Source organism: Lactuca serriola, chromosome 5 (genome assembly GCF_051521515.1).
Source record: "Lactuca serriola cultivar US96UC23 chromosome 5, Lser_US96UC23_V15, whole genome shotgun sequence".
Lineage (NCBI taxonomy): Eukaryota > Viridiplantae > Streptophyta > Magnoliopsida > Asterales > Asteraceae > Lactuca > Lactuca serriola.
Window position 1 is genome coordinate 229,373,194 of NC_136412.1, and position 17,397 is coordinate 229,390,590.

Sequence of the window (17,397 nt, forward strand, 5' to 3'; positions counted from 1 at the left end):
CTGTAGATTAAATGTAATGATCATTTTATAAAATCTACTCTTTATTATAAATTTCAAGACAACTTTCCATGTTTTGATATAAATTTTCTCAGAAAAAAAAAACATGACTTTAATTTTTCTACAAGAATATTTTGTTGTTGCTTGTATCGATGGTGCATTGTGACATCCCCAAAATCTCGGCCAGAAAAGACCGATTTCATTTATGCTTTTTAAACATTTTCAGAGTAAATCCTTTTAGTTTTAAAAGAGATGCGGAATTTGTTCCCAAAAAAACAAAACATGATAAAATAGATATTTATCAAAACATTTCATAAAGAAATATGATTTCATTTCATAATCAAAAGTCGGGATGTTGACCTTAGAGAGTTCTGTAGGCACCAAATATGGGATAAACTTCATCTTTTCCGTGAAACTTGCAGCGTATTCAGTAACGCTCAATTTCCCTTTCTTCAAATTTTGAAACTCATTACTGATTTCCAGAAGGTCTTGCTCGGAGCAGTATTGCATTTTTAGTTGTTCCACAAAGTCTTCCCAAGACATTTTGCTTGCTTCTCCCTTGGGCATAGAGTCAGCTAACAGCTTCCACCAACTCAACACACCAGATTTTAGCAAAGGGATCGCAAGAGCGGTCTTCTGTCTGTTGCTGCATTCGCAACTTTCAAACATAGTCTCCATTTCGGAGACCCAGTCCATAACTTGTACCGGCGTCGGGCTTCCGGATAGACATGGTGGTTTGGATGCCATGAAATCCTTATACTTGCACCCACGACCATCATTTCCTCCATACTGGTTATTGCGTCTAACCACTGGTTGTTCGTCTTGACCAATGATCCCACTAAAGTTTTCTCCTTCAGAATGCCCTCCATTCTCCTCGGGCTCTTCCGCTTGAATTGACGGTTCTTCACGATTCTGCCTAAGCAGGCGTCTTGTTTCTTCCATCTGACGATCCAACATCATTTGAATCATCATTTGTACACCAGCCATTGTTATCGGCTCAGGTGCATCAGCTACAACAGGTACTTGTTGATTTACAGGTGGTTGATTCCTGTTTTCTACAGCATTTCCAACTCCGCTTCTTGTTCTCACTATTTTTGATCTACACACCGAATAATTTCACCTTATTACTCCAAACGATTACATGCTAGTTCTAATATCGTATACATACACTTAGAATCCTAAACACATAAACCTTCAGATCCGGTTGGCAACAAACCGTAGATCCGAACAAATAATATCATATATGGCAACATATAACATTTAGCACATAAAAGCATTTTAGGCAACTTTCCTAAAATAAACTAGTGCTCGTGTCTAAAATTTATCAGACACACATCTCACAATCTCCACTTAGCATACTAAGTTTAAGTCTAGAAATCCAACAAATTCCTAGTTCGCTTAAACTAATGCTCTGATACCAACTGTGACATCCCCAAAATCTCGGCCAGAAAAGACCAATTTCATTTATGCTTTTTAAACATTTTCAGAGTAAATCCTTTTAGTTTTAAAAGAGATGCGGAATTTGTTCCCAAAAAAACAAAACATGATAAAATAGATATTTATCAAAACATTTCATAAAGAAATATGATTTCATTTCATAATCAAAAGTCGGGATGTCATGTTCCGATACAGATCATAAAGCATAAACGATAACATTGCAAGTCGTTCAACAAATATATACATATATAGACTTGTAAACAAAACAACTTGATGATTCGCCCATCTTAAGCTCTTGCGCCACTTCCTGTAATACAAATAAACTGAGTGGGTCAGGCTTGGGAGCCTGGTGAGCATATAGGGTTTTCAACCCACAATAATTATATTTAATTTCAACAATCTACAATAAACCCGATTACCCATTCCCGTTATCCTCACTTTACGTCCCTAAAATAACTTCTATTATAAGGAACCTAATTCAGGATTTTCATTGGGACGGACATTACTGCAGAGGGGCTTCCTCAACAATAAGTATCCTAAAGGCAACCATGTGGGGGATAGAGTACACCGGTGAACACGTCATTCACAACACCTACAGGTAATGAGCCTGCTAGTGTTCCACAGGACAGTCTAGAATAGTCCGTGGTCGTCATCCATACTCTGCTGAATGACTAGAATAGCACCAATAACACCGAGGCCTCTCATCTTTTTATTTCACACCAATTATCTACCCATGTTCTACCTAACATATTAGTAGATAAAAATATACATTTTTATACATTGTTTAAAAACCTGTATAGCATGCTTTAATCAATGCATATTCCACATAACAGATGAGGCATACACACATAACACGTATTTCATAGAGAATATATCAGATCTATGAGATAGAAGAGAGTGAATATACATTCACACATATAACCACAAAATATATACACGTAGCACGTATTTTATATTAAATACTTCATAATATTGCGTTGAAATGAAAATAACTACACACTCACATCCCATATTCTTCAATACGTTTAACGATTACTTGTATAATATCGCGTATTGAAAAGGGACTATACACTCACTTGATCAGAAGATGATCCGACAGCACTACGGCTTATAGAAGTAGTATACTTCGATAGATCTGGAAGATCTTCACCAAAATCGAACTCCTCGCGGGCAGAGCTTCGGCTCGGGAATAACGCTCTTCGGGATCCTCGGGGCTTCGGATCTTGCTTTGGGTCTCGGGAATGATACCGGGGCTTCGGGATATGATTGGCATGCAAATCGAGGCAAAAACTTAGAGAGAGGGAAGAGTTTGAACAAGAGAAAATGGCTGATTTCAAGTTCTATTTATAGGCTGAGGGTCTGGGATTACGCGGGGCGTAATCTCAAATTACGCAAGGCGTACTCAGTACGCTGGGCGTAACTTGGTTATGCAGGGCGTACTTTGACGTCACTGCATGCGTCGATCTATGGCACTCGAGTATTGGTCAGACAACTTGCATCCGACTGAGTACGCTGGGCGTACTCAAATTACGCGGGGCGTAATTGACTCGTCGAACTTCTAAATTGCGTCACTTTCGCATATGAGCTCCGTTTTCGACGTTCTTTATATCCACGCGAAGGTCAGACCATACTCTATAACTTTCATTTAGACTCCGTCGGCTAATTTTGACTTTATTTTTTATTATTTATTTTTAGAAGGCCCGGACAGGAAAACTTCGTTATAAAATCATAACTTCTTCGTCCGACGTCCGTTCTCGCCTATCTTTTCATCGTTTCGCTACTAACAACGAGATCTTCGATTCTCGTTTAGATTGTTTCGGCTAAAAACCGCTCGATCTCAAATCGAGTATTCGGGCTGCATACTGCTAAGTCGAAACTTAGAAAAATCATAACTTCCTCATACGAAGTCAGATTTGGGCGTTCCTTTTATGCACGCTCTCGGTTTAACGAAATCTACGACTTTCATTTAGATCGTTAAGGCTAAATATCGCTCTATCTTAAATTCATATTTTACGTCACTCGGCGTCATGCCGGTTCTGTCGCGAAACTTCGACAAGGCATAACTTCTTCGTTATAACTTGGATTTTGGCATTCCTTATATCTCCGAAATCCTTGTTTCAACCACTACAACTTTATGCAAAGATATCGGGCTTATCTCACACTTTTAATTTTGACGCTTATTTTATTCTTAATTCATTAAATTATAAAAATTAAGAAAATACACACATAAATCACATAATTCAAATAATTCACAAATAATACATTTTATTATTTCAAATTGGGGTTACAAAGGTTAACCTAGACTATTACATTGCTAAAAATGGCAAGCCCAGAAACACGGGCGTTACATGCATGATAGCAGATATGAAGAACGTATATATATATTAGGTCTTTTGTTAAAACTACAGTGTAGAATTTTCATCAAATATAAATTTTCTTGATTTATTAAATTTGGTCAAATTGAAGACAGATTTAGAAGACAAACTTAATATCAATTTTTCTTTCCAACATCCTACAGTTAAGTATGTTATAGAAACTATCAATGAAGTTGATGTGGAACAACCTAAAAAAAACATTTAATCTTAAAACGTAAGCATAAAGCTTAGTGAGTTCCTCAGTATAACATACGTTCCATTACACATACAATGCATACCACCTGATGAATCATGACCTTTCGTCGATCTACCAGACTCACGACTTATCATCGATCTATCATCACTTGTAAACGTATTGCCTATCATCGATATGTCATCACCTGTAGACTCACGACTTTCATCGACCAGTCATCGTTTGTAGACCTAACACCTTTCGTTGATCGGTTGTCATTGCATACCAGCCTTAAGAACATATCATATGACTATTAATCAATATACAAAAGACTATACTAGTTTAGCATACATTTGTACTCCAATAGTACTACCACATATATAGTATAATAAGAATACTTACCTGAATCTAGCAACCACAACCTCGAATCAGTCCCCCATGCACGAAACAACTAACACAAACCACATAATATCAACACAGAGACCAATCCTCAATTTAATGCTTGAATCCATCAAAGTTTTACCAAAAGTCAAGCAGGTGATGTGCACAAAAGTACCTAACAGTTTTAAATTTATTTCCTAACTAACCAATATGCACCTAGGCAGTGTACCTAGTCGGATTGTAATGTAGTTTAAGTAAGTCGGGGTCGAACACAAGGAACATTTTTAATTAATTAATCTAACTAGTATTAAGTTAACCTAAGATTCTAGCAAAGTAATGGTTTTATATCTAATTTTGCAAGTTTAGATGAACTTAATTCCTTAACTATTATTCGATCAACTAACAAAAACACTTCTGTTAGTTTGAATCCACTTTCCCTCAATGGTTTAAAATAATAATTATGACAATTCTGTTGGTTACCAATTAAGACATTATTAGCAATTCAATTCCAAATTTACTAATATTCAATTAATTCATGTAGAGCTATGTATAATCACACATAATTTAACACATAATCAATTATTAAATAGAATTGGAACTATGTAAGATTGAGTTGACAAAAACAAATTATGGTTACAATATGAGTTCTCTAGCACAACCAAATTCAATAATTCAATTACTTATCTAAGATTAGTTCGATCTTAGCTCTAATAATCTAATGTTCACTAAATTACAAGGTAATCAAATTCTTGCAGATTAATGATCACTAACTATACAAAATAAGAATCTAAAGCAGTCTAGTTATCAAATTAAGAATGTTAGGTGTAATCAATCAAACACAAGACATTAACCAACAAGAAAAGTATAAATTACCATAAGAAAACCATGAGTTCCAGCTTCATCTAGCTAACAGAAGCAGCTAGATTTAGCTACTCATTCTAACAAACAAACATAACCAAGTCATAATTGAAAACATCATAATGTACCAAACTAGAAAAAGTGGATTATGAACTTCTTCTTCTTCCTTGGTATTAGAACCAATTCCCAAGCTTTCCTTCTTTTGAAATTCGACTCCTGGAACCCTTCTCAAGTCAGCCAACCTCTTCAAAGTCGTAGGGATCAAGTACTTATATATTTTTCGAAATATCCCCACTCACGTCGTGAGAATAGAGTTCTCACATTGTGAGTCCAGTTATTATTCGTATCCAACACAGACTCCTGATCCGCGATGTTTATCTAATAGAAGTCCTTACTCATGTCGTGGGTCTTTAATACTCACTTCGTGAGTACGTATTTTTCTGGATTTTTTATCTTTCAAGCCTTTATCCTCCAAAGTTCAATTCTTTAACGCTTTTAGTGCTTTTTCTTCAAAATGTATTCTTTTTGGCTCCACAATATAATTTAACCTTATAAGTACCATTTATCCATGCAAATAGCCAAAATATTAATCAAAAGGTAATTAAATATTGCCTAATATCAGCAGGTGAAATATATCAACGATCAAAGTATCGTCGCGCCGCGCCAAAGGATGAACATGGCGCGTCCACTAAAGGACAAAATAGCCGTGATTGGATCTTATGAGACGTGTTGCAACCCTCAAAGAAACGTGTCGTGTCTACCAACTTAATAACATCCTTTATGCAACTTTTAATCCTTTAACACAAAGCCCAAACTTTCCAGAAACCATCAATTGGGGTTCTTAATGTATAAGTTTTCCAACTTTATCCATAAACGAGCCTCTAACATCATTAACACTGACCCTAGATCTAAAGTGAGCCCGAAAATGGCTATATCTTGTTGCATGAGGTAAAGAGAACTCATGCAAGCACTATTTTCTCTACAAAATGACCAAGAATTATCGAACAAGTCAATAATATGAAGTTCCCCAAACTCCAAGGACATCTTGCAAGATGGGTTAAAATGGCTACAAACACTTCTACACACCAGATATACAAATGAAACACATAAAGCTTGGAACTTTATCACTTACAATGGTCCAAAATAAGATAGAGACTGTTGAACTCTTATGGATCTTATTTCAATGTACCAACAACACCTTGCTTCTTCTTTAAGGTTCACACAAAATGCCCCAAAATCATACAACACCAAAGAAGGAGGATAAAGTTTGCTCTATAGGGTCTCTCTGGAGTGAGGAGATTGCACAGAATAAGGAACCCTAGGAGCTAGAGCTATTAAAAAATGGCTCAATGCCCAAAAATTAAGGTTTCGACTGTCAGTTGGGACGCATCGCGCCTAAAGAGATATGTGTCACGATGCACACACTCCACGTGCAAGAGTGAACACGTCATGCCAAGCCCAATTTCAACCCCTAATTCTTGTATGGGCAACTTGGCAAATAAAAGTATACGAGGAACTAGGTGTTACATGTGACATTAATGCATTACCTAACACTTTGAATCCAATTACTTAACACCTTGAATCCATCAAATCTCTACTGTTTACTGAAATAAAATATGTAAATTTAATAAAAATTTTACTTAACATGAAAAATTGATGTTTCAAATAAGAAGAAAAAATGGGTTCAACATAGGACATATGAAATAGCGAATAGAAATTTTAAAAAAATGTGAAATATTAAATCAAAAATCGTTTAATTTTTTGTTTCACAACATTTTTTTTAAAAAAAAAATAATAGTTATAAGTTATGAATTTGTTGACAATAATAGAAGATAAATATAAATATATAACGTCGTGATATATTTTTTATTAGGTTAAACACTAAGTGTGAGACTCATATGTTAATAATCATAACAATTAATATATACATTAGGTGTGAGACTCATATATTACATGAATTAATTTCTTAAAAAAATGTTAAATATAAAGGTCAAGATATTTGAAAATTTTTAATTTATAAAAAAATAAGAAAAACAATGATTTATCATAATAAAAATGTTTTTTATCTTTTAAATTTAAATAAAGAAAATAAACAAACGAGCTTTAATTTTGGAATTTTGAAATGAAAATGTAAGTTTATTAGTGAAATTAATATCCGTTTATTAATATATTTATTGTAATTATTACATTAAAATATTATGTGGAATTTAATAAAATAAAAAAAACTTATAAAATGATATATAGAAAAAAAAATTAAAATAACCACAAAATGACATTTAACAAATTGAATAAAAATATGAAAAAGTAAAATCATTTATTATAAAAGATTAGAGAAGATGATTTATGCTATTTTAATTTGTCAAAAATTAGTTAGCTAGCCAAAAATAATCGAAGAAAAAAGAAGTAGCGTCGACTTGAAGCCACCACCGTCATTTTCTCTCTGTTCCCGGAGAATAAAACTGGAAATATTCTCCAGAATATGCCTTTTCCCTCCTCCGCATATTCTTCCCCTTCCAACTTATATTCCTCCTCCCTCTCCCGTACTCCTCCTTCTCCTCCGCATCATCTTCTTTCAACGAATCGAGACTCATTCAACAAGAATCATGAAATTCGGAAAGAGCTTAAGCAATCAAATCGAGGAAACTCTGCCCGAATGGAGAGACAAGTTCCTGTCTTACAAAGAACTCAAAAAGCGGTTGAAGCTTATTAAACCCCAAGACAAATCCGGTGACGACTGCAACAGACCAGCTAAGAGGACCAGGGTTTCATGCGAAGACTGTTCGATTGCTGGTGGTGAAGAGATGTCGAGCGAAGAAGTTGATTTCCTTGAGTTGCTGGAACAGGAAGTCGAGAAATTCAATTCCTTCTTTGTCGAGAAAGAGGAAGAGTATATCATCAAATTGAAGGTATTGAATCTGGATTCCATTTTTCTTACTCATAGATCTGTTCGACTACGTTGCTCTTGTTAATCTGTGTTTATACTTTATACCAAAATTAGTTGTTTTTATGCCTTGCCAATCTCGGATTCAAAACCTAGTTCGGTGATATTTTAAACATCTTCTATGATTCAGTAGCTCATTTTTGCAAGTATGTTCTCAGTAGTGTAGTGTATTGTATGAACTATGAACTATGAACATGACAATGCTAGAGTTTGGATTCATGATCTTATCAAGAACAATAACAATTAGCAACAAACAAAATCCTCTTTACTTGTTTCCATTCTAGCTTCTATGCATCCTTCAAAATAACATTAAAGATAGACTTTGTGTACATTTTATCTATGTCTAAAACCAGATCAATATAAGAACAAATCATTTTACTTAATGTGTTTGTATGATTATATCACTACACACTATCAGAAACATTACTTGTAATAACTTTGCTTGCATTCATATTACATAAGTGTATCTTTCATGTTACTATTTGTTTCCACTTGTTGCAATTTTTGAAATTTCAGCTTTTGTTTATACAAAGAAAGGCCAAAACTTTCTCTGGCATAAGCATAAATCTCATATCACTTGCTATTCTTGATCAAAATGTCCACTAGAGAATTATACCTTTCCAGTTTCTTGGAATATTAAAATTGCATTTGTCCATTCTTATCTTATCAAGAATTAATATTATTGTTATCGAATATCAAGACTTTCTTATTGTAGTGAAGAATATCTAAGTGATAGTAAAATGACTGATGGAATATTATAAATCTCCCATTACACAGTCTCAAAAGGGAACTTCACTTAACACTTGAGAGTGGTTTTTGTCCTTTTTAAAATATTCTTTTATTCTTTATATTCTCAACCACAAAAAAACAACCCTTCAGTCCTCTGAAGTGGTGGATATGATACACAAGAGTCAATATCATAAGTCAAAAACATCATTTCAAGTCAACCTTTTATTTATTTATTTTTCCTAACACAGGAATTACAAGATAGTTTAATGAAATCCCAAGATTCACACGAAGAGATGATCAAAATCCGAAAAGAAATAGTCGATTTTCACGGAGAAATGGTTTTATTAGAAAACTATAGCGCACTTAACTACACAGGTACTTTTTGTACTTAAATACACAATTCAATAACATAGCTTTAAAGATATTAAAGTTAAATCCTGTACTATTTCATACAGGAATAGTCAAGATACTGAAAAAGTACGATAAAAGAACAGGCGCACTCTTACGTTTACCTTTCATTCAAAAAGTCCTGCAACAACCATTTTTCACAACCGACTTGCTTTACAAGCTAGTGAAGGAATGTGAGGCGATGCTCGACCGCCACTTCCCACTAATCGAATCGCCAGTTCCATCTATTGATGGAACTGGCGATGGCAACACTGGTGGTAGCGATGAGCCTACCACTAGTGTTGCGGCCAGTGAAGGGCCGTTGAAAGCTAAAGAGCTTGCTGAGCTTGAATACATGAAAAGTTTGTACACAAAGAGTACAATTTCGGCTTTGAGGGCGTTAAAGGAAATTCGCAGTAAAAGTTCTACGGTCAGTGTGTTTTCGTTGCCGCCTTTGCAAGTTAGTGGGATAGATGAAACTTGGAGTAAAGTTCCTTTTCATGAGCAACTAGCAAAATAAAGATAATATTGTTTGTTGTTTTGAACATGGAATGTGTTTTTTACATGTTTTACCTTTTAATGTCCCAATTGTGATTTGTGTTTAGATGCTAACAACTATGGTTGTAAAATATAATAGATAATGATATTTAACAATAGAAATTTTGTATCTTTTGTTTAGTCTTTTCCTTTTCTACCCTTGAAAACTATCGTTGTTTATCACGTTCGAATGCAAGTTGATGATTATAGCCATAGGTATTCCATATGAAGGGCAATTTTGTACTTGCATCTCATCTTGCAATATAATTATATAAAATATCACAATCTTTTACCTTAAAGTAGGGCATATATTATGTTTGCACATGTAATCTAATATTATGAAATGGTCGTAGGATGAAATTAGATTGCTATTTATCTCTTAATTTTATATTATGTTTGCAAATATATTTTTGAAATTAAAATGTAATTGATGGGAAATAAGCCAACGAAGATAGCATTAAGTTTATAATCATAGCGAGCAATGAAGTAAGGATGGGATGTATCATGTATAGAGTTTGTAGTTAGCAAATAATTCTAATAAGAAAAAGAGTTGTCACCAAAAACTGTAATCAACCGGTGAAAAGGTCGAGAACTTTAATTAAAAAGAATGTGCTTTGAATAATGAAACAAATGTTATCACTTTTAGTTTGAGGTTTGAATTATGAAGTCATATTGTTTACTAATTTTATGTTTATTTCGGCACATGCACATAAAGACATAACCATAGTGTTGGTATATTAAGTTTGGGGCGAAAATATATGTATCTACACCATCCGTTTTACATATTGATTTTAGTGGTTTCAATTCATGTCAAATATAAAGTAATCATATCGAAGGCAAACACAATAAATTTGAAGAATGGCTCAAATGAAGAATTTGAAGAAGAATAGGGATACCCTCGACCAGTGGGAGTACATGGCTCGACCTACCATTTATATGGGGTTCAGTCATCCACGTAGACAGACACACCTTGAAAACTGGGTATTCCGAGTCAAACTGTGGATGTACATTGAAACTTTAATCACATCTTTTCTATGCAGATGATGCGTTATTTATTTTTATTTTTTTATTTTTTTTTTATGTGCAATCGGTCTTAGGTCAATATTATGGGGTATGTACGGTTATTGAGTTGGTTTTACAATGTTTCAAGCCTAAAATTAAATATTAATATAATTTGTTTAGAGTGGGGGTCGATTTTCATGAGGTTCAAAGGATGGTTATGTCATAGGATGTAAACCCAGAGAAGCTTCTTTAGTTTCTTTCACCTGTTTGGATCTTTCAGTGGGTTCAAGTATATGTCAAGATTACAAGATTGTGGGTGTTTTCCAAAACTTTTTCAAATGTATCGTAATATCATATTACATTTTGAGTTTATTAACTAGTATTACTTTATCAACAATAATTAACTTATCAGGTCAAAACTATTTTTTCAACTAAAATTAGATTTTAGCTAACCTACCAAAACATAGTTACATTGCCCAACCTAATTTCTAAAAAGACAACATGGAGAATGTTGATTTTATATTGTGAGGATTGTGTATATGTCCTTAAATAAAAAATATTATATTTATCAAACCTAATTTCTAAATATCATATTGACCCTTTTTAAGCTTTTAAATCCTTGTTTTTAATATTTTTAAACATTATATAATTATTTTATAATAATTTTAAATCTTTATTTCTATCAAATGACTATTATACCCATGCTATAAATATAAGTTGAAAATAAAACCCCCGTTGTTGTTGGTCTCCTCTAATGCTTATCGTCGCGTCATCTTCGACATCTTGTTCATCGGTTTCATCTCCAACCATCACATCTATTGTATATTAATTCACAGGGTTCTGGTCCTCTCATGTTCTAGTAATGATTTGAAAATTTCATTCCATCTCTCGTCTATTGTTTTTTAATCCCCTTTCATACACCAGAGGCAACTTTCTCTAAATGATTTGAAGATTAACTACCATAAAACGCAACAGTGACGAAATTACTCACTATACAGACCAAAGTTCCAAGAATCCTTAAATGCATAAATGGTATCCCCTTCAATCTAAACATGTTCCTTCGACATCTATAAATTCAAATCACAATCATAAAATTAAAATTTCATCTAAGTTATTATATTCTTCACCAAATCAATTGAACAAATAAAAAACCAAAAATCAAATTAGTGGTTAGAAGTTTCGTATTGATACAATGATATTGATAAATGTAACAAATTTAAGTAGTTTTTTTTTAGGAAAAAAAAGGATAATTAGATTGTAAGTCATTATATTCTATTAAAAGGTGAAATTAGTTTCATTATTCAATTCATCCAATTTAGAAATTTTAAACTTAAATTTATGGAAAGTGGTATAATAGTAAATTGTTAAAAATAAACATTAAAATAGTTATAAAAATTTTAAAAATATTAAAAATAAAGGTTTTGGCATATTTGATATTTCAAAATTATATAAATAATAAATATGATAATTTAGAAATTATCCTGAATAAATACGATATTTAAATATTGGGCAAATTGCAAAAAAAAGTCACTATATTACCAAAAAAATTGATTTTAACACTCAATTATTGTTTTTTGCAATTATGTCACTATATTTACAATTGTGTTACAATATCAACCAAATGACTAGTTCTCTCGATAATCACTTTTTCCGATTTGCAATAAAGTCACTAAGTTTACCAAAATATTGATTTTAACACTGGGTTTAAATTTACAAGAAAGTCAGTATATTACCACAAAATTTTGATTTTGACACTGAGTTTTTTTTCTCAATAATGTCATTACATTTACAATTTTGTTGCAATGTCAACCAATTGACCGATTCATGAGATTATGGTTTAGAAGCTCGATTTGTACAAAAAATAAACGAAGGTCGGTTAAATGGTTCGAACTCAATTAAAAATCAGTGAAAAGGGTATAGTCACCCTTTCAGCAGATGTGATTGTGGTTAGAAGCTCGATTTGTACAACAATTAAATAAAGATCCATATAAGGTCGATTTAGTGGTTCAAACTCACTAAGCATCTCCTAGATCGACATTTAAGGGTTTGTATTTAATTGTTGTACAAATCGAACTTCTAAACTACAATAGCATCCATGGAAAGGATGAGTACGCCTTTTTCACTGACTTTTAAGTGGGTTTGAACCACTAGATTGAACTTTAGATGCCATATGTGAAGAAATACTCTCACAATAATTAAACATAAAACATTATAACAAAAAGTTTCACTTAAAAGGGCGAGTACGTCATTTTTGTTGACTTTTAAGTGACTTTGAACCACTAGATCGACCTAAAAAGATATATGAAAGTGAGTTCGATGCAAACCCTATATTTGAAAGGCTTTAGATGAGGAGTTTTTTGGTCTTTTTGCTCACTAGAAACCACTCAATTGCTTGCCAATTTTCGGAAATTCTAAGCCTCTCTTCTTTTTTCTTCCATTTGGTGCTAGAAATGAAGGTTTTAAAGTTGCTTCTCTTTAAACACTTATTTGGTATAAGTCTTAAAGCTTAAGAACAAATTTATACAAGTGTATACTAGCATATTTTGGTGGTTTAATCTTTCCTTGGTAGATACATTATAGAGAGCTTGTTTTAGAGCTTAATGTTATACTTCATCAACTTCCAATCTCCCATGAGAATCAAATTCTTCAAAGGTTGTATCACTTAACTTTCTATGAGGGAGCGTTTGGTTCGCAGAATGTTTTTGGAAGGAATGGAATTTATCAAAAGAATTGGAATCTGTAGGAATTGGAATCTAAATGTATTAGGAGCTGCAACGCGTTTGGTTGACATGGAATGTAATATGTTTTTTGTTTGGTATGCTGATTTCAGAAATGAATTGGAAAATAAATTTTGTAATATGACAGAAATACCCTTAATAATATTTTGCAACTAATTATATTTTTTTAATAAACATGACGATCGTTTATTTAATTACAACATTTTTATTGAACTCTTCATCAAAATTTAAATTAAAAAAAACAAGTTTATCAAATAGAAATGTCGATGAAATTAAAAAACTAAACAATTTGTCAACTTTATTTTTGTGAAATTAGTGGTTACTAGTAATGGATTTTAAATAATTTAAGGATGTTTGTCATTTTCTCCAAGAATGCAAGCATAAATGAAAAAAGAGGGGAAACAAAAAAAAAGTTATGAATAAAAAAAAGAGGCAAAAGTAACGTGGATGTTTTTATTTATTTATTTATTATTATTTTGTACACTTATCTCATAGATAACCGGAGGATAATGTGCAAGTTAAAATAAAGATCATGAATTGAATTTACATTCTTGATGCACGGTGGAGGAATTAGAATTCTTTTAAATGAGGAATTAAATGATAATTATGGAAATCTAATTCTATTCCTTTGGTAACCCAAACATAATCTCCAAATGATTTTAGTTTCCAATTCCTTCTAATTCCTTAAGAATCATGTGAAACAAACGCACCCTGATTGTTTTAATCATTATAAGTCTTGAAAAATGATCCCTGGTGGGAAAAGTTGTTTTAATTTATTCAAACATAAAGTTGTTTCCGTTGCTAAACTTGTAGTTTTGATTATATATTTTAGATTATTTTTTAATAAAAACTCAACAATTCATTTATTTGTTGTACAAATAAATCGACCTGGGTATTCATTTATTTCTTGTAAAAACCGACCTTGTAGGAGTCTTCGTTTACTTACTGTACAAATCGATCTTCTAAACCACAATAACATCTCCTGATAGGCTGATCATACCCTTTTCACTAACTTGTAAGTGAGTTTACACCATTGGACCGACCTTTATTTACGTGTTGTATAAATCGAGCTTCTAAACCATAAAATGAAAATTTGGAAAAAAAAATTGTAAATGTAATGACATAATTGGGAAAAAAAACTTGGTGTCAAAATGACTTTCTTGCAATTTCAAACTCAGTGTCAAAATCGAAATTTGGTAAACTTAGTGACTTTACTGCAATTCGTGAAAACTGGTTACCGGGATAATAGGGACAATCGGTCGTTTCGTTGATATTGCAAAAAAATTGTAAATATAGTGACATAACTGCGAAAAAAATAACATGGTATTAAAATCAAAATTTTGTGGTAATATAATGACTTTCTTGCAATTTGCACTTAAATATTTGAGAACGATGATATGGAATTCTTCTTTTTTATAGTTTGTGGTCACATCCTATGTTTTGAAAACCAAACCAGACCGGTCGATTTAACCGGAAATCGGTCTCGAAACCAATTCTTAAAGGCCAAAAAATCGTCAGTCATGTGAACTGTTAAAACCGGGATTTTTTTTTAAAAAATATCACTTTTTATGTTTTTTATATTTTTTATATTATTAAAAGTAATATAATGTAATTATGACATCATCAATTTTTTCCGGTTTTTGAGACCGGTCCAACCAGTTGGACCAATTGAACCATCGAACGGCTAAAACGACCGGTTCAATATTCAGTCCAGTTTTCAAAACCTTGGTCACATCATTAATGGTATGTTGGATTAGAAATGTTATAGTTTGGTAGGAAGAAGGTTTATTATGAACATAGATGATAGTAGGTGGAGCTGTTAGATAACTATTGACTTATTTAGGGGTGTTTAGCAAAACAACTTATTAGCTTTTTAGCGGTTTCACACCGTCATAAGCTAAAAAAGTGTTTGGATAAAAATAGTTTATAGTGATGCCAAACCGTTAATAAGTCATTTTTTCATAAGTTAAATTCATCTAACTTATTAGCTTATAAGTCAATAAGCTAATAAGCTATAAGCTAATAAATAATAAGTTTTTTTACCAAACACCCTTTAGAAAGCATCTTAGTAAGGAGGATAATAATTGCCAAGTTGCAATAGTTTTGAGATATTTGGACTCCCATTCTCCTTTTCCCCTCATTCTTGAATTTAGCTATTTAGGGCTCTCTTCTTTGTGATTTTTCTCTCCCAAATCTTTGGAGTTGGAAGCTTGAAGTTCATTGGTGAAGCCTAGATCAATTCTACTCATAATCTAGATTTGGAAGGTATATTCTTCCATTTTCATTCTAGGGTTTATGTGGTTGTGTAAATTCAAGATTATTTATGGTGTGCATATGAGTTTTATATAGTGATTCGTTCCTAGATCCATCCACAAACTACAACTAGCAAATAGTTGAGAGATTTGGATGTATGGTGTTGTTTGATGGGTTTTCAAACCCTAGAGTTCTTAATTTATAAATCCATGTTCATGGAGGTGTTATGAACTTGATTTATGTCTAGATTATGTATTTCATTTGAAATTTAGGGATGATTCATAATCTTTTCAACTTAAATGTGTATATATCGTTTTCATAAATGGTAAAACATTTAAAGAATTAATGTTTGAGTAAAAAAATAGAATATTTTTTTCATACCAATGTTAAGAGTTCTAAAACAACAAGTCCCACCACTTTTTGAATTTATCATTGACATGAATCTTGAGCTTTACTCCTTGAAGAGACTGGAACATGCAAGCAGGTTAAGTTTTCCCATTTCATTCATAATAATATATCTTTGTTAAAGTCTTACAAGAGTTGTTTTTTTTTCTCTAGAGTTTTAAAATGGTTCTTGAGTTGATGATAGATACATTGTTTAAACATGGTGACAAAGATGTTGTGAGATATTGTGCAAAAGCTATCAGCTTATTTCCAACCCGAAGTCCAGAGAGATATAGGATTTTGCCCAAAATAACTTGAAGAAGGGGCAATAGTCATTCTACATGTTTTCCTATAACTCTTATGACATCTAAAGGTCCTAATGATTAAGTCATCATGAGGATAGGAATTCATTGAGTATTTGAGAAGTTGATAACCCTTATTTAGTCCTTAATAATACCTTGGTAATGTTTGGTGGCCATTAGAGGTCTATGCAACAAGTTACAAAGTTTTTATCAAAATTCTGCACAAAATAATAACCTGCAGTCATGACACGGGGACGTGTTCTTTTGACACGGATTGTGTCAAACATCATGTTAAGTGTATTGCTTTTGTGGAAAACCATGTAAATGACATCTGATTGTCCTCAAAATTTATATATGAGCTAATAGGAAGTAAATAAGCTTATGGGGAATATTTAAATGTTAAAAATATACGAGGGGTGTTTTGGTCATTTTTATTGACTTTCACCTACATTTTATATTATATAGGTGGCGTTAGAGAGTGTTGTTCCAAGAAAAGGAAATAGAAAAAGGACTAGCTAATCTTCTTATGATTGAGGTGAGTACGTGTTGGCATTTTCCCATTTTAGGGTACATGGCAAAATGATTTTTATCATAAGGAAATACTAATTATTTGATATACGAAATGTTTTGAAAGGAAAGTATTAAATGCTTTTGGAAAGAATGTTTTGAAAGAATTCCTTGAAGGCAAGAGCATTTTTTATAGTAAAAATGTTTTGGAAGAACAAATGTTTTGATATGTGAAATGTGTCTTTTCAAGTATATTTTTCTAGTAACCAATGCTATTGAAAAATGATGATATGTGTATTGATAATGGGGAACGTGAAAGATAAAAAGAAAGTAAAAAGACACAATGAAAACTACACAAGCCATGATACCTCATAAGACATACTAGAGGAAGCTATTG

General features: G+C 32.4%; 1 protein-coding gene across 1 annotated transcript; it reads left to right on the forward strand.

The window, feature by feature from the left end:
- Positions 1-7,675: 7,675 nt before the first annotated feature.
- Positions 7,676-9,944, forward strand: LOC145053699 (SPX domain-containing protein 1-like). Its single transcript, XM_079001788.1, has 3 exons — positions 7,676-8,126; positions 9,139-9,265; positions 9,346-9,944. The coding sequence occupies exons 1-3, from the start codon at positions 7,824-7,826 to the stop codon at positions 9,795-9,797; spliced, it is 882 nt and encodes a 293-aa protein (XP_078857914.1). The 5' UTR covers positions 7,676-7,823; the 3' UTR covers positions 9,798-9,944.
- The last annotated feature ends 7,453 nt before the right edge of the window (positions 9,945-17,397 follow it).